At 41.6% G+C, this 18,492-nt stretch overlaps 2 protein-coding genes across 5 annotated transcripts in view; one reads left to right on the top strand and one right to left on the bottom strand.

The window, feature by feature from the left end:
- Window positions 1-36: 36 nt before the first annotated feature.
- On the bottom strand, window positions 37-14,084 carry zgc:113263 (uncharacterized protein LOC503753 homolog). Its single transcript, XM_042078390.1, has 23 exons — window positions 13,606-14,084; window positions 12,840-13,042; window positions 12,622-12,726; window positions 12,438-12,533; window positions 11,439-11,549; window positions 10,984-11,107; window positions 10,343-10,877; window positions 9,791-9,849; window positions 9,424-9,679; window positions 9,053-9,258; window positions 8,479-8,704; window positions 7,700-7,875; window positions 6,702-6,951; window positions 6,248-6,375; window positions 5,011-5,272; window positions 4,788-4,897; window positions 4,307-4,541; window positions 3,855-3,994; window positions 3,450-3,699; window positions 3,166-3,290; window positions 2,725-2,983; window positions 741-901; window positions 37-506 (listed from the first exon to the last, which is right to left on the bottom strand). The coding sequence occupies exons 1-23, from the start codon at window positions 13,640-13,642 to the stop codon at window positions 334-336; spliced, it is 4,227 nt and encodes a 1,408-aa protein (XP_041934324.1). The 5' UTR covers window positions 13,643-14,084; the 3' UTR covers window positions 37-333.
- Window positions 14,085-14,187: 103 nt separating this feature from the next.
- Window positions 14,188-18,492, top strand: part of LOC121697103 (zinc finger protein 572-like) — a 28,336-nt gene continuing 24,031 nt past the window's right edge. For 2 of the 4 annotated variants that reach the window (XM_042078415.1, XM_042078413.1), the window contains exons 1-6: window positions 14,188-14,453; window positions 14,612-14,811; window positions 15,072-15,176; window positions 15,275-15,376; window positions 15,464-15,574; window positions 15,657-15,777. In XM_042078415.1, the coding sequence (XP_041934349.1) occupies window positions 14,423-14,453; window positions 14,612-14,811; window positions 15,072-15,176; window positions 15,275-15,376; window positions 15,464-15,574; window positions 15,657-15,777 (670 nt within the window). In that variant the 5' untranslated portion in view covers window positions 14,188-14,422. The remainder of the gene's footprint in view (window positions 14,454-14,611; window positions 14,812-15,071; window positions 15,177-15,274; window positions 15,377-15,463; window positions 15,575-15,656; window positions 15,778-18,492) is intronic. The other 2 variants (XM_042078414.1, XM_042078416.1) reach the window with 2 other exon arrangements.

The following is an 18,492-nucleotide window of genomic DNA, read 5'->3' as shown; positions in this document are numbered from 1 at the left end:
TGATACTGTAATTTCCTGTATCAGCCACATTGTGTATAAACTGCAGGACACGATTTTATGTGATCAATGTGTAAACCACCATTAATAGTCAGGAAATTACAGTAAGCGGATTAGAATTAAATTTAGACTCCCTACAGCTTACATAGAGCTATTCTACCGCATGTTGTGCATCTAGAGGTATATTGGATGAACTAAATACAGGGGATCAGCCATTACCTTATCATGGCAAGTCTGTCACGAGACACCATCATTTTCAATCTTGTTAAACTTACTACTACGTTAAGTTGCTACAGTTTAGGTTGTCCAGCTATAACTGGGGTAGGTGGTAATGTTTCATTGTGCTTTGTAGCTGTTTGCTCGGATCTCTCTCACACTCCTCCTCAGTGGTCTCAGGCTCGCGTGGTCCTGCTGCTGACTTTCCCCCTCGTCCTGCTGCGTCTGGCTACGCGGAGTCGTGGCTTCACTGGTGGTCTGTGGATAGTCGGGTCTGGTTGCTTCTGCTGAGTCTGGAGAAGGAAGAACAACCAAGTCTAAAAACCCTGGAAAGACGCGGACGTAATTCTGTGTGGTTATACAGCAGAACATATGTTAAAGACGTTCACTTTTTGTAAGGTAATATAAAAATATGATTTAGTATTGGACTGAGATATAACAGTGCTTATGAATACCAGTATAATATAGGCCTCCGCTAACATACACTGCATACACTACACAATACTGAAGGACTGTGGGCTGAATACCTTTCTGTGTGCTCGTGTTCCCCAGGGCAAGCCCAACATCTGCCCCATCCACAGCCATGAGCCGAGTGTCACTGGACATGTGATCTGCTGTTGAAAGCTCACAACCAAATATCCTTGCCAGCTGATCATAGAATTTACACTCGATCCGTTCTCCTCCACGCCTGTGTCGTGCAAGAAAAATAATAATAATTCGAATGCTGTGACTGGTGATTTATGAAACACACATTAATTAGATTTTTTGTCAATTTATTGGTAGTTTGTTTTATATATATTCTGAGGGCCTTTTTGCCTTTACTCAGGAAGGACAGGGAGGAGTCGAATGGGAGAGAGAGATGCGGAGGGATTAAGAAAAGGCCGCGGGTCAGATTCCAGCCCCGGTCCCAGTGGGCACTTGGGCCCATAAATGGACACAGCAGCCAGTTGCAGCTAGTGTTGTCACGATACCAAAATTAATGTTTCGATACCGATACCAAGTCAAGAATTGCGATTTCGATACTTCTTCGATACTTTTTAAAAAATGTATTTGATTTGGGGGCCCCACCACCCTGACATCATCATCAGTAATATTGAATATACTGTAGTGTGATCATTCACACCAGTGGCCATCCCAGATTCTGCTTGACTCTCTTCACACAAACACACATGGAAATAATGTCATATTTGATATATTCTGCATAATTACTAGTAAATATATTTAGCAATTTGAAAACTATTCTAAAACTATAACTATTTTTAAACTATTACACTTTGGCATATCTTTAATGTGGTGTGTAGGTCTAATTGAGTGCACATTGGTGATGTGTAGGTGTAATTGAGTGCCTGTCACTTAAAGAGATACGTGAGAGTAATTGACCTTGTCTCACGGTTTTAGTCTAGTGAATAAAAGTTGCACATAGCGCATAAGGATATGTGGATGCAATAATTATGTTTTGTATGTCATTAGATAAAATAAATGTTAAAAAAATGTACAAGTCGAAGAAAATCTTTCTGGGATCATAGAAGAGATAAGTGTCTTGCAATGTTCATTAATGATTTTAGCAAGCACTATTGTCAAACGTGACATGAGCTAGCGGGATAGTTAACAAGGATCTCTCTTCAGATGTAAAAGTTTGCCATGGTTGCTTAGCCTATTTCTAAATTACATTGAACCCAAATAGTAGGCCTAAATGACCAAAATCCCACAGCTTAGGTAGGTTAGCAACACAAACTTGAGAGATGCAAGTGAGCAAATCAACTTGATATTAGCCTATTATTATGTGTTACCATAGCATCACTTGAACTAGCAGCCATCTCTCGCTGTTATAGTAGGCTGCGCTTGCGTGTGTGTGAGGAGAAAAGACGCACAGCCACAGGTTAGGGGAGGAGGCGCTAGAAGCATGCCTTGTGCACACGTATGTTACTTCAAAAGAACACGGTCATTCTCAAAAGTATCGATACTAATAAAATTAGGCATCGTGACATTTTTAATTTCAGGGTATTGCGATACTTTTGTAGTATCGGTGCACCGTGCAACACTAGTTGCAGCACAGCCCCCCATGTATTGGTGGCTTTGACAATAACACAAAAATGTATCTGTTTCAACATGGATAAAAAGTTGAGCCATCATGAATACTCACAGTGAATGTGAATAATCAGACATGGAAAAAATTAAATACAAGGGTGGTGGTGCTGTGGTGCAACTGGCTACACCACAGCGGCCATACCAAAATCGGGCCCAGGTGCCCATGTGGGTCCTGGGTTCGAGTCCGGCCCGGGTCATTTCCCGATCCCACCCCCATCTCTATCCCCCACTTACTTCCTGACCATCTCTTCACTCTCCTATAAAATAAAGGCAAAAAGTCCCCAAAAATATACTTAGAAAAGTAGACTTACAAAGTACTTTTAAAAGTACTTTACTTAAAAATATACTTACAAAAAATACAAGTTGCAAAGTAGCACAACTAAATAGAACACATACTCTATTATACCGGTTCCATCTCCCCACCTGAGGATCTCGCTGCTCTGTCGGTAGCTGGCCTTCAGCCTCTTCACCCTGGACTGGCACTGCTCGGCCGTCCGTGCGTAGCCCCTCTCGGCCATGGCGTGTGAGATCTGGGCGAAGATGTGCTTGTTCTTCACACAGCCCCTCAGACTGCTCTGGACGGCATCGCTCCCCCAGATGTCGATCAGCACCTGGGTCTCGCTGTCCATCCATGGCAGCTTCGGGCCCTCGGGGGTTCGAAGGGCAGTAGGGGCCGGCGACTCTGAGGGCAGGTGGCAGACGGGGTTAAAGTTAGCCTCTGAAACTACATCGAGAGGTCAAGGTCTATACAAAAGTCTTTTCACTGAACAAGTCATTTTCTCGCGAAAGGAATATAACATGACTGTTGTGACCCTTTCATTTGCTTTCCTCTTTCCTTTTGTCCATTTGTGGGCTATATTTCACCTGGATCTGAATCTGTTATGGACTCCAGCTCTCCTGTCATATCCAGTGGCTCCTCAGGTAAACTATTCATGGAGATCTCCTTAAGGAATATCTGCTCCAGTTGTTCATAGAACTTACAATCCTCCCTGTTTATAATACACACACACACACACACACGATGATAAATTCTTCTTTCCAAATATTTTAAAGTAGTTATGTAAGCTAGAGACACATTATGTATGGATATCAACCATTCTTAGTACCAAACTGATCCCACAATTCTGCCCAAACTGCAACTCACTCACTTCTCGTGGTAGAACCTGGCCTTGAGCCGCTTCACTCGTGTCTGGCACTGCTCCGCCGTCCTTATGAAACCCTGTCCCACCAGCCTCTTGGAGATGTGCTTGAAGATGTGCTTGTTCTTGAGGCAGCCCCGCAGGTTGTACTGGATGCGGTCCTCGCCCCAGATAGCCAACAGGGCCTTGGTCTCGCGGTCTGACCAGGGCATCTTGCGGCTGGACTCTGCCACAGCTCTCCTGGCTGCTCGCTGGGATTCTGACAGGGAATGGGATTGCATTGGATGCAATGGGGCTATGAATTAATCTATGAGGTAACACTGTTCATAAGTTCATAAATAAAGCTTATTATGGCTTGAATCTCCACAATCATCAGATGTTGTTGCTGTGTTTAGAGGTGATAAGGTGCATTACCCGTTTCCTGATCAGAATCTGCTGTGGTTTCCATAGATGCATCAAAGCTTAAATCTCCCACGTCATTTGAGAAACTTAAATGACTCAGAATTGGCTCCAAGAACCTGTAGTATCTGAAGAGCACTGGTTTTCCACCATGTCTGAAAACGTCCAAGAGGAGATTTTGAACAGTTAAATGGAGGCATACTGTATAAATACACATCCACACATCTATAAACACAAAGAGATGCATAAATACGCATATCAGATACATGCACTTAGGCAGGCACACAGTATACATACACTCATCTAAGGTGATGAGAGACATGGTCTGTTTCAAAGGGTACACAAACCTTAGCAGAAACATATCACGAATAAATAAAGAACATTAACTCAGCGCCCCACCTGAAGCAATATTAACACTAACTATCTAAATTTCAGTGAGAGTTTGGGTTGAAGTCAAAAAGACTTACATCATGCTGTTGCGACAGCGACGGTAGGTCTTACGCAGCTTGGTCACTCTCTTGTGACACTGCTCAGCGCTTTTTGGGAATCCCATGGCGGCCATCTTCTCTGATATCTCAGCAAATATGTGGCCGTTTCGGATGCAGCCCCGCAAGCTCTGCTGGACATCCTTGTTGCCCCAGATTTCGATGAGGGCCAAAGTCTCTGGCTCTGACCAGGGAGTGAATCTGATGCTGTCACTTCCTGCCCAAGAAGAGCATGAGTGGTCAACTGGACTGGACACAAGGCTTAAAGCAAGGAACATTTCTGTGCCTGAACTATTTAGCTTAACTTAAAATGTACTTAGGACTTGCAAAATACAAAATTCTAAATTTTGAAATCTTCAATTGGCCCGGCCCAAGCCTAAATTCAGGCACCGTGGCTCAGAACATTAAGCCCTTTTTATGTCATCAACTTTGCAAATGCCACTGAGAAATGTTAGAGCCATACCTGTTTCTTGATCATCCTTTTCATCAAAGACATCTATGGAGAGTGCCTCATACCCAAGAACTTGTTCGAGCTGATCATAGAATTTGTATCCCACTTTGTCTCTTCCACATCTGAGTTCAGAATAACAGACATATTCTTGGCATTAAGATGGAAACCTCTGATGTTTCAAAATCAGATGAGTCTCACACTGAGTCATGTCTGATGGTAAACATAGATTACTCACTTCTTCCTTTCATAACACTGACGGAAATTTTGCCGCAGTGTCTTCACTTTCCAGCGGCACTGCTCTGGCGTCTTGGAGTACCCCAGGTCATGCATCTTTTGAGATATGTCCGAAAACACATGGCCATTGTGCACCACGCCCTTCAGGCCCCTCTGGACTTCGTCCTGGGCCCAGATGTCAATAAGCGCCAGAGTCTCCTGGTCAGACCAGGAGCCTGATGCGGATCGGTCAGGGGGCATGTGGCTGCCAGGCGTGTGTGAATCTGTAAGAGCAAACTAATAGAGCTCATTAAGAAGTACAATGTTATGGGCTGTTTGTGAATTTATCTCTGAAAGTGTTGAAGGGAGGTAGCCTAGAAATCTAGACGCACCCTAGCGGGCTAGTCTAGCAACTCTCCGTTGGCTTGCGAGCTCAAAAAATTAAACTTCTATCAGGCCAATCAAATCGTGTATAGAGTCATTAGGCGGGCTTAACATAATGATTAATGGCAGAGTTGCAACGGTTTGGCTTGAGTTCCCTGCTACTTGAAAACAAAGAAGATGGATGTTGCTGTTGTCCAACAGTGTGACACGAGTTAAGCTTGTTTTAAGATGGCAAAAGTTTGAACTAGCCATCTAGCTCTGCTGGTGGGAAAACGCATGGGACTCAGCGCTGTCCTATTGCGTGTAGAGGGAATTTAAAAGACAACCGATTATCCTGCACCTCGGACTGAGCACTGTGAACGGTGAGTGCCCAGACCCTACATTTTATTAATGTGGGTCTGGCTCGTCAGGCTAGGCTGTTTGTGAATTTATCTCTGAAAGTGTTGAAGGGAGGATGAAAGGAGGATGAAGTACAGTAGTCTGGGTGATATGTGCAAGATTTCAGGTGAAATGATCACTTAATCATAAAGACATGAACCTTATAACAATAACAATAAAAATAAATATTTGTATAGCACTTTTCATACACAGAATGCAGCCTTGCTACACTTGTACAGTTTGACACACATTTTCAGACATGGAGACATCTCAAAAACACCTTGTGAAAAAAAAAAAAAATAACAAAATACATAATTATGGCGGCCATTTTACTTCCCACCATAATTATGTTTTTTTTTCACATAACACCTGGAGTGGACTATAATGATCATTTTTATTTATTTTTATTTTGACAGGGGTGCCCCTTTATGTTATGACAGAAATGTGTAAGCAGTGAGTGGTTTCATAAATATAACACTAATATGATGGAAACTCACCACCTTTCTCTGAGTGGGTGTCACTGACGAAGTCCTGCACTGTTGCCTTTTTTGAGGAGGGATACTTGTTCAAGATCTCTTCCATCAAATCATAGAACTTAAACTCCACATGTTCAGCCTCTGATGAACTAAACACACAAAGAGGAAGATAACAGATGATACTCTTTTGTAGCATTTTTGACAACCCTGGATTCCCCATATAGATGCTCACATTAAATGATCAGACTACACTTCACTTCTTTTTGGTGGCTTTTCATAACAATCTATGCTGTTTAATAGGGATAATGCATTGCCTTTTTTCTTTTCAAAAACGTAACTACCGGTGTGTTAACTAAAATTGTAATTAAAAAAATACATGATATTTTCTGTGAACATTTCCAGAAGTTTTCAGCATCGAAGCTTTAAGAAGTCCTTCTACAACAACAGTAGGCTATGCAACTTGTGTTCAACTTACCTCATGCTTTCTCGACACTGCCGGTAACTAAGCTTCAGCCGTTTAATGCGCGTGTGGCACTGCTCCGAGGTGCGCGAGTAGCCATGGGCGTTGAGCCGCTCCGAGATGTCCGAGTAGATGTGGCCGTTGTGGGGGCAGCGCTGCAGGTTCCTCTGCACCTTCTCGTCCCCCCACAGCTCCAGCAGGATGAGCGTCTCGCTGTCCGACCACGGAACCTTCTTGCGCTCGTCTGTGGTGTTGACCGCCACCTCTGAGGGGTCGGAAAATTGCAAGAGACTCAAGTCAAATTAAGTTTATTTATACAGCGCATTTGGACCATTCGATGTGCTTTACATAAACAAAAGCATAATAATAAATAAAAGTATAAAAGGCATAATAATAAATAAAAGTATAAAAGGGCAACTGTTCTATAATTGTAAAAATAATAGTATGTAATATAATTAAAGAATAATTAAAAAGGAAACAGAAGACACAAAGTAGAATAATTAAAAGACAGATTCAGAATTTGTAACTCAGTGATAACAGGAAGTGCATTTCATCAGAGGCATCATCACTGAGTGAATGTGTCACACATGAATGAAATTGTAATTGTTCATCACTTTGACCTGTGCTTCAAGAATGGCAGTTGCTTACAACTGTGTTACAACTAGGGAAGGTTTTTAGAAAGATATATGATAGATAGATAGCCCTTACAGACAGAGTGACACACTTTTTTATTACAATTTTATTATTGTTTTCAACAGAATACTATCTCTGTATCTGGTGGTGGTGGTGTTGTTGTTGTTGTTGGATGTTGTTCCCGGTTCCCGGTTGGTGGAATGCACTACCAGTTCCTACCAGAACAGGGGTGTCCCTCTCTATCTTCAAAAACATCCCGAAAACCCATCTTTTCTGAGAGTGCCTTCTCTTAGCACTACTAAAAGCTGAACATGCTCCATCAAAAGCAATGTTTCAAACTAATTAATTATGATCATGCTTTGTTAGGACATTGCACTAACCAATCTCTTGGTAGGAGTAGACAGGAAAGTCATTATCGGTGTCTCCAGAGCCTTTGGCCTCTACGTCTGTGTCCTGATCGTCACCGAGCGCCTCCACATACGAGGGTAGTTCATTAACTAGCAGTCTCTCCAGTTGATCATAGAATTTGCATTCAACTCTCTCTTTTCCAGCAGTACTGAAAGAGAACATACCATAACCACAACCAACACAGTTTATCCACCTCTGAAATGTCAGAAATAGAGTTTATCTACTTCTTATTAGAGTTTATCCACCTCTCAAAAAAAGTTTATTCACCAATTATAACTTTTAACATTCAAAAATCATACTGTCTCATCCACATTTACAATATGTACACTTATCAACACTCTAGGAACCATTTAATACCACTGGTATTGTAATAAACATTGGACAATAACCTGCACCATCTTCATGTTCCGAAAGCCTTTTTAAAAAAATCTGATACCGCATGGTGCAGTCCACCTTACCGTGATCACAGAATTCAATAGAGATAGGTAGATAGATACTTTATTGATCCCCAAGGGGAAATTCAAGAATTCATAGTTTACCCACCTCTTATTTTACCACTACACCCCTGACCATAACAGAGTTGTCTTCGTTGTTCTGAATACGAAGATTCTGAATAAAATGTTTCATGTATTTTTGACGTTTACTGAATTCCCTCATTCAATTAAAATTAGTTGGGTTTGTTAATGCATAATTTATACATACATGGAGCACATGTGATAAGAAAAGAATACATATGCTTTTAGTTACTCACTGGTTGTTTTCATAGCACTGTCGGAAACTTAACTTGAGCCTCTTCACTCTTGACTGGCACTGCTCGGCCGTTCTGATATATCCAAAGGGGGACATTTTCTTGGATATCATGGAGAAAATGTGTCCATTGCGATGAATGCCCCTCAAATCCCTCTGTGTGCGATCTTCTCCCCAGATGGTAATCAGAGTCTGGGTTTCATGGTCAGTCCATGGAATATTTTTTGTACCTATGACAAAGACAAGTTGCATTCATTGGCACAAACCAGTATTGTTGAAAACAGCTCTGGTTTAAAATAAATCTAGACATTTTGTTTACGTATACAACAACAGCATAGAAACTTTATGCTGTGTTAACAGCATTGAAACTTTATGCTGTGTCATAATGTTAATTTAAGAGTTCAAGATGAATCTATTTGTCCATTGGAAAATTGATCTTTGACATACAGGCTACCACATAACAATATTTGATCTGCTCTGCGTCATGCCTGACAAAGGCCACTAGCTAATTCTAAAATTACTGTGAAGCATGGTGTCTTGGGGCTCATTGCTTCATAATATAACAATAAGAGTTGTACCTTCCAAACCACTGTGACCAAGGAACTTCAAATCCTTGTCTTCTTCGTGTGCCTCTCTAGTTAGCTGATCCTCTGGTGGTTGGTCTTCAACTATGATCTCTTGAACGTCATATGTGACCTCAGACGTTGAGGAGGATCCCTCAGTCACCAAAATCCTCTCTAGCTGGTCGTAAAATTTACACTCCAACCTGTCTCCACCTTTGATGCTGTTTTTCAAAGAGCAAATCGCTACTCTATTAGCATACGCATGTCACTCAGACTATGAATATGTCTATATAAATATCATGTTGTGACATTTTATTAACATTAAACAAATAATGTCTATCTACTTAAACCTTAAAAAATCAGTTCATATTTAGTGCAATACTCACTTGTTTTCATAGCACTGTTTGAAACTCATTTTTAGCCGCTTGATTCTGGTATGGCATTGTTCTGCAGTTCTCAAATATCCACGCTCCAACATCTTCTTGGAGATCACATTGAAGATATGTCTGTTGTGAACACAGTCCTTCAGGCTTTGCTGGATGCTGTCTTTCCCCCAAATGTCAATCAAGTTGAGGGTTTCTTGATCAGACCATGGGACTTTGGAGACATCATTTGTAGGGTGCTGGGGCACATCCTGAAGATCTGCAAACCATGCAAACCACTCTAAACATTTCTCAATAACACATTTCTCAAGGTCACACTAATGTGCGCACAGCTGTATCTTATTATATTATCCTAGTTGTGTTTTCATACCTGTGTACCCTCCCCAGGAGTAGATGAATGAACATTCTGCACTGGGTTCTTCACAATCCCTGTGGAACAGTAGAAGATGATTACAGATAGACAGCATCAGAACACATCTCATTCACTCCGACTTAGTGGTATTAATTAATTATTATTGATGCAAGGTTTATCTTGATGCAGAGATGCATTACATTTACATTACATTTAGTAATTTAGCAGACGGCCTGAGGCTTTAATACAAAGCGACTTACAGAAAAGGGAAACGATCAAGGTACAGTGTGAAGGACATCCTAGAGCTGCAAGTACTTCTTGCATAGAATCTAGAAAGTTCTAGGAGTTCAGTTCTAGTTCTACAGTTCTAGAAGGGGGCTAGTCAAGTGGTAAGTGCTAGAAGTGCTAGATGCAGAGATGCACTGGAAGAGACTGTACACACATTGACAAACACCTACATGTCAAGGACAAAAAAACACTCCACAACATCCCCACCATCACTTAGGATGACAAGGCAGGCGTATGCAGTGGCGAACTAAACATAAGGACAGTTTTATGTCCCCCCCTGACCTTAATTGTGGAGACTCGGCTGGGCGTTTAAGGAGCATGTCAGAACTGTCAGACATTTTCCTCTTCTCTGCAAACTTATGACCGTTCAAAGTCCTCTTCAGGTTTGCTTTGGCCACAGTGCTTTCCTCTGATGTGTGCTGTCCACATTCGCTGATGCCCGCCATGGAGCGCTTCAGTGAGAGGTCCAAGAGAGCCGGGCTCAGAGCGGGTGGGGGTTGACCGCATGAGGTCATCGGTATCCACGTTTCACACTCCCCACTTTCAGAGGTGTCTCCTTCTTCGCTGTCCCCCAGCCATTTGGGACCACATTCATCTGTCCCCTCTGCTATCTCAGGCCCCTTTACCTTCTCTCTGTCGTCTTTGGAGAGGTCTACTGGGTAGTCCAGGAAGTCTTCCTTGTTCTGGCCCTCCACCGCAGACATGGAATCTGACGCATCAACAGAGTCAGGCTGCTCTGTGGCAATCACCACTCGCACCAGAGGTGGGAGGGACAAGGAGGACAGGATGTAGTCATCACCAGTCGATGGAAGTGAATCTACAACACAAGGTGTTGGTCATTTAAACATCACATCATGCTCATGCATGTTGGTAGAAAAACCTCAGTAACGATGCAAGAGAGTGCTGGGATGGGATTAGAATACCCATGAAATGCAGATGACCACGGTTCCTGTGGTGTTCCAGAAGGGTCTTGGTTTGGTTTGCGAGTGGGGCTGACAGCAAACACTCTTCCAAGCTAGAGGGGTTGCTGCTAAGCCAAGACACCATCTGAGAAACAGCAACAATTACTTCATACTGTAATGTTACGTAACAGGAAAAAACGACAGCAAAACCAAGAATGGTAATGTTTACACTGACTGATGATTTTCATGGTATTTACAATACAATCATAACTACACAAACCAGACAGGCTGCAGTCTTGTATCATACCACAACATTTATGGTTGCATAAAGTGCATAAACAATAACACCAAAAGAACAAGATACTAATAGAATACCTGAATACATCCAACACAACACGTTGATGTTAGTTCTTCAATTTAAAATTAAATTCAATAGAATATGTTTTCTCTCACATACAGACAATTAGGAGCAGTACCTGTGTAAGATCTGGCACTGGTAAGAGCCGCTCCAATCTGGACAGGAAATCCAACATAAGCCTCTGTAATGATTTGTCATATTTATAGCCATATTCCACTGGGAAGATATTCTAAATCGGGATAAAGGAAAGGGAAAGAAATAATCAGCAAAAGGACTCCATGTGTTTTTATTATTGTTTTCAACAGAATATTATCCCTGTATCTGGTGGTGGTGTTGTTGTTGTTGGTTGTTGTTCCCGGTTCCCGGTTGGTGGAATGCGCTACCAGTTCCTACCAGAACAGGGGTGTCCCTCTCTATCTTCAAAAACATCCTGAAAACCCAACTTTTCTGGGAGTGCCTTCTCTTAGCACTACTAACAGCTAGACATGCTCCATCTAGCTCTTACCACTACCAGTACCCTCTTCCCTAGTCTTCTGACTATCCATCTTCTCCCTCCCTTGACTTCGCTTGAACTGTTCTATTCTATATGAGTAGTACTTATTGCTGCACTAACAATATCATGTGCCTTGCCTTGCCTTGCCAGTTCGAACCCTGACCAGTAGGAACGGCTGAAGTGCCCTTGAGCAAGGCACCTAACCCCCTGCACCCAACCCCTCATTGCTCCCCGAGCGCCGCTGTTGCAGGCAGCTCACTGCATCGGGATTAGTGTGTGCTTCACCTCACTGTATGTTCACTGTGTGCTGAGTGTGTTTCACTAATTCACGGATTGGGATAAATGCAGAGACCAAATTTCCCTCACGGGATCAAAAGAGTATATATACTTATACTTAAATATGACTAAACGTAAATGTAAATGTCTAGTGGTTTGTGTAGAGATCTGCGCTTCCTAATCAGAAGATTGTATGAGTTTGATCCTAGCAAGTGACACAATTGTGCTCCTGAGGAAGGCGTGTAATCCCGAGTTTCTCCAGGGGCACTGTCCTCTTAATTAGTTCCAAAGAAGTCGCTCTGGATGACAACTTCAGCTAAATGATAAGTATTGTAATATGAATCTCACTTGAAAAAAGTGCTCCCTCTCTGCAGGGTCTTTCAACAGGGTCTGGACAAGCAACAGAAAATTGGTCTCAGACTCTTCTACTTCCTCATCACAAGCCTGCAAACATGAAGTGTGGTATCAGGTTCAAATTAAAGTGCATGATTAGCGTTTTGTTGTATTAATGCTACGTTTGTGTTGCTCATACCTCACTGTTCATGACATTAACAGGTGGGGCACGAATGCGATCTAGATGGGGCTGAAGGGTTTTCAGATCAGCTGGGTTTTCTCCACGACACAGCTCCAAAATTAGCTGAGATGGCAGACATAACCACATACATTTCAAATGTGCAACACACATTGTGAACTATGGCTGTATGGAGTGAGTCATGTGCATTTTACAGTAAAACACCTCGTCTGGCTTACCCTGGCTCTCAAGCCCAAAATCAACTGTGCCCTTTGACGATAGCTCAGCAGGTCTGGAAGACTCTCTGTAACTGTGGTAACAAACTCCTCTAGCATCCCATAATGTTCCACATGCCTTTGCTGTGTCACTTGCCACATGGCAGCTGCAAGTAACCTTAGTGGGGGGACCATGAGGCGCAGCAATGGCAAGGGGAGAAGATGGTCTGCACAGAAGGAGAAAAGCACAGTAAATGTTAAGAATATTTGCCTGCTACATTTCAGTCAATGAAATGCAAAGCCTACTTGTGGGTTACACTTGCTCTTGTTATGCAAGTTTATGAAGGCTACTTTATTCTATTTTCTATCTTATTCTATTTGTATAGCCCTCATTTAACTTAAAAAACATAATATTATAATTTATAATATAATCTAGCTTCAAACAGACTAGACAAAGAAAGGTTAGGTCTATTTGAATCATGAATTTTTAGGCCCCTGGAGACCATCTCGGTAGATTTGTAGGCTAATGAGGTTGGGCTGACTGTCAAGCGATTGACACGTCAGTTTCTCCATATCTCCTTCCACAAAGCGAATTCTGATCGTAACCTGTATTATACACTAATTGACTACTGCACACTCAGAATTGCTGTTCAATAGGCTAATTAATTGGGAGCTCACCGCCGGCATTACGTTCGAACGGTGTTAGCACCTGGCTACAAGCTGCAGTGAATCTTACAGAGTAGGCTAGGTTCCTGTACATGCTTTAAAAATGCATGGATAGGATACGCACCCGCGCTGGTCATGCTGGCTAGACATCGTATTTCCATTTTCAGAAAGTTCGAACAGCTTTATAGGTCCAAGAAAACTGTTCATGGGTATTGCATTTCCACAAAGACTAGACTATAGCTTTCTTTAAATAATAATCTGGGCAATTGTGGTCCATTATTATCAGAGGGGATAGCCTATGATCAGTTGAAAAAATGACTATCAGCATTACAATATTCATTTTCATGACTTGCATCAATGTTTCTCTAATGTGAATATCGCCTTCCTGGAAGCCTGCTCAAAATCCAGTCTAATCCGCTTCGGTCTGGTTCAGAGTCCTAATGAAGATTTCTCCCTCTGGTGGTGCGACCACATTAATCTGGTTTTGCTAGACCACCACACAAACGAAACTTGATTGTTGTTTCCAGATTACCATTCTTTAAATGCACAAAATATTTTCAGCACATGTTACATTTACTTAATATATACTTTTTTGTTAATTATGCGTGCGATATCAAATAAAGTATGTACATGACCAGGTAAGCACCTGTCAAATCGTGACAATAAATACATGACTTTTATTATGATACACGTTCGCCGTCAACCGTCGCACATGAAATACGACAGGCACTGCGACGAAACAATGTGGAGTTCTGTTTACTGTTTAGGGTAGCTGCTGTTATGGCTGTTATCTATCTTTTCACCGATTATTTATCATAATTTAACGGCAACATACATTTCCGTCAGAACAAGACATTCGACCCAAATGTAGCTTAACGTTTATATTTTCTCTATTCTGGCTCAACACTGCAAATTTGAAGCAGTATCAACGTCAATTCGCTATGGGACGGAAATCTCTACTCAAATCACAAGGTCTGTTGTTGATGTTACAACTAAGTCATGTTATTTCTGCATAAAAATACTTCCATGCGCGTTCTAACGGTACACCTATGACTAATTGTAAGTAACGCTACACTTTTAGCTAGCAAACACAGCTTTAACGTAACATTAAACTCACTATTTCTCTACAGTGCCAGTCCCCCCGCTCTCTTTGCGACTTTTGGTACCCCCCATTCGGTTGATGGCTGCTCAGATGTGGCAAATTGTTCAGCGATGCCGAGTCGTTCATTACGGATATCTGGACGAGTTTGTAACGCTTGTTGTCGATATATTCCCCGACATACTCAGTCATAAGGAAATAATTCTGCTCAGTCTGGGATTGCGAGGAAGGGTATGGTACTTTTAGATCTGCTCCTATACTGTGTAATGAAAAGTAAGCTAACTGCCATATCAATATGTAATTCAGAAATGACGGAAAAACGTAGCCTACGTACTTACAATAGTAGCCTACTACATTAACAATGCATTTGCCAATGCAAGTCAGACATCCCTGACCTGTTGAATGAACTAGGCTGTGGGCTATACACACCAGCCCCAGTAACGTGCAGTAGGCTTAGTCAGCTATTAATGGTCTCTCTCTTGCAATTTCAGCTGCTACTTAAACTGTGTCAGGAAGACCGTGAATCTGCTCCAAAGACCATACAGCCACACATTGACAGAATGCGCCAATTTGTTGAAGACCTGCAACATATAGAGGTAAGTGGAATTTGATTGCTGAAATGTAACTTCAAAATATGATCTAGGAAAATGGCATCTATGAAAAATGACAAAATTCATTGGTTCTGTCCTTGTAGGACAGCAACAAAGACACAAGTACGGAGACTGCGGTTGGGAACTTCTTGGACCTTGTCCAGAACTTGTTGAAGGACACTAACGATTGGAATCATTTCTTCCAGGTAATTCATAAAGTTGCACTGAAACCCAAAAATGATTATATAATGTTTAGCTTTCATTTTCATTTAATTTTTTCTACTTCCTCTCAGGAGGTGTTTCCATCCGTGTATGGAAAGAAGTTTGAATCGGCACTACAGTCACTGATGGGCGAGTTCCTTTCAAGACTTGAGCAAATGCTGCCGGTACCAGACTTCAAAGAGGTGCTTAACTTTTTACCTACTCAATTTTGTGCCCTGATCCATACATATATTGCTCAACCTTTTTGTTGTCTGTGCTTCTCAGGCTGCGTCATTACTCAGTGATAGTACTTCAGACTTGGAGCTATGTTTCCAGACACTAACTGACCCGGAACAACTTAAAACTGTGCTTCTCCATAAGCCAACTACTACCAAGTTCGACAGAGGTTGGTATTATAATGCAATCAATTGTATACAAAGCCTGACCTTTTTTGTGTAAATTTTCATTTTTATTTATTTTAGCAGACGCTTTTATCCAGAAAATAATATTCAAGCTACAGTGCACCTTACTAGAGGATAAGAGTGCCAACATTATAAGTACTAGTCAAAGTATGGTAGGTGGAGAAAGTGGTACAAGAAGAAGATAGAGGAGGGAAGTGCATGGTAAGTGTGTTAGGTTGAGAGAGGTGTTACGAGAGGAGGTATCCTTGGAAGAGTTGGGCCTCAAGAGTTTTTTTTAAGACAAAGATTTTTGTCCACAATAGCAGAGGTTCTCAACCTTTTTGGGGCTAAAGCTTGATTTATGCTTCTGCGTCGACTCCACGCACTGGCCATTGCCTCTACGCCATCATGAACCTTTTTCAGTTATGCGTCTCCTGTGTTTGCCTAGCTCACCACCAAAATTGAAGTCAGAATGGCAAACTCCATAGACTGCCGTGTTAAAATATGAATGCTATTTGTTTGGCCTTTTTTCTTACTGAAATTTTGTAATAGTCAGGGGTGGGTAGAGTACTGAAAATCTATACTCAAGTAGAAGTACACTCCCTTCAAAAATTACTTGAGTAAAAGTAAATACTCCCATCTGAGAAATCTACTTAAGTAAAAGTAAAAAAGTACTTTGTTAATAAATTACTCAAGTAACAGTTACTTTTAACATTTTTATATTTTTTAAAACAATGCAAAACATCAATTATGATACCTCTAGCCATGATCATAAATAAATCTTTTAGTGAGAATATTTTCCCCAGCGTTCTTAAACCTGCTATTATCACCCCGGTGCACAAATCTGGGGATATTCAAGTGGTCTCAAACTACCGACCCATCAGTATTCTCCCAGCTGTGTCTAAGGTTATTGAAAAGGTAGTAGCAGAACAACTAATTGCTCATCTGGACTCCAAGTCTTTGTTACACCCTATGCGATTCGGCTTCAGGAAAAAACACTCCACTAAAACCGCATGCTGCTACTTTCTGGAGGAAATTAAATCTAGCTTAGATCAAGGAGGAGTGGTGGGAGCACTCTTCCTTGATCTACGTAAAGCCTTTGACACAGTCATGAAGTACTGATTCATAAACTTGCAAAATATGAGATCTCCTCAAATGTCCAAAATTGGATGAAGTCCTATTTAAGTAGCCGAACTCAATGTGTGCAAGTAAATGGCACATTATCTACTTGCCACTACCATGGGAGTGCCACAGGGGTCAATTCTAGGCCCTCTGCTCTTTTGCTTATATATCAATGACCTGCTTTACGTTTGCAAGAGCATAGATATTATTATGTATGCTGATGACACTGTTTTGTATGTCCATGGGAGAAGTGCAACAGATGTGGCAAATAAGCTAACAAGTGTTATGAGCAGGGTTACTGACTGGTTACAGGATTCATGCCTTACATTGAATGTTGAAAAGACTGTATCTATGTTCTTTACCATTGGATCTAAACTCAAGACCTATCCCAAAATTTCAGTAAATCAACAAAACATAAAACATGTAGAGAAATTTAAATATTTGGGAGTAACTCTTGATTCTAATCTTACTTTTAAAGATCATGTTAAAAAATTGTGCAATACACTGAAATTTAATTTAGCAAATTTTAAATATATAAGAAATTCTCTTAGCACTGAGGCATCTAGTACATACTTACAAGCAATGATCATCCCTCACCTTCTATACTGCATCACATCCTGGTCTCAGGCAAGTAAAACAGTGATAAAACCTTTAGAATCTTTGTACAAAAACTGCCTTAAAATCCATGACAAAAAGACACGCCATTATCATCACTGTCATATACTGGCCAAATATAGTTTATTGAGTTTTGAAAATCTAATGAAACACTCAAATGTGTCTTTACTACATAAAGAAATATAAATAAAGCAAGCACTCAACAGTATCGTGTCTGTGTGTGTGTGTGTGTGGAGCTGGATAGTACTAAACAGGCTTTAGTTATATGTGTATGCATGGAGACGCATCTCGGCGCAGAAGGAAAAAACACAGAGGAAAACGAGCCGGGGCCCGTAACAGATTGAGGAATAGAGCTCATAGGCCTCCACTGCCTAGCATTCTCCTAGCCATGGTCCAGTCTTTTGTGAACAAGATGGATGAACGAAGAGCGAGGATACAGTTTCAAAGAGACATCAGGGACTGTAACATTCTATGCTTTACTGAGACATGGCTAACTGAACTTGTACCGGACTGTGCCATCACTCCGGTGGAGTTTTTCTCTGCTGCTCGCTCAGGACTGAGGACAGGACTGAGGAATCTGGAAAATCGAAAGGTGGCGGTGTTTGCATCATGACGAACAGCAAGTGGTGTGATCCTAGAAATGTCACCGTTCTCTCAAAGTCCTGCTCGCCTCATCTAGAACATCTAGCGATCGTCTGTCGACCCTTCTACCTGCCCCGTGAGTTTACTTCGGTAATATTCAACGCTGTCTACATTCCTCCACAAGCCAACACAGATGCTGCGGTTTCAGAATTGCAAGAAGTGTTAAACAGACAACAACACACGCACCCTGAATCTGCGCTTATTGTGGCCGGTGATTTCAATCAGAGCCCGTCTACGGAGAGCCTTGCCACTCCGTATTAAGTCCCATTGTACCGAATTTTGGATGCAGTTCCACCAGAGTTCCACTGGGGGCGATCGCCATGAGTGCAGAATGAATGGGA

Source organism: Alosa sapidissima, chromosome 22, assembly GCF_018492685.1.
Source record: "Alosa sapidissima isolate fAloSap1 chromosome 22, fAloSap1.pri, whole genome shotgun sequence".
Classification (NCBI taxonomy): Eukaryota; Metazoa; Chordata; class Actinopteri; order Clupeiformes; family Clupeidae; genus Alosa; species Alosa sapidissima.
This window is presented reverse-complemented; position numbering and strand designations above follow the sequence as displayed.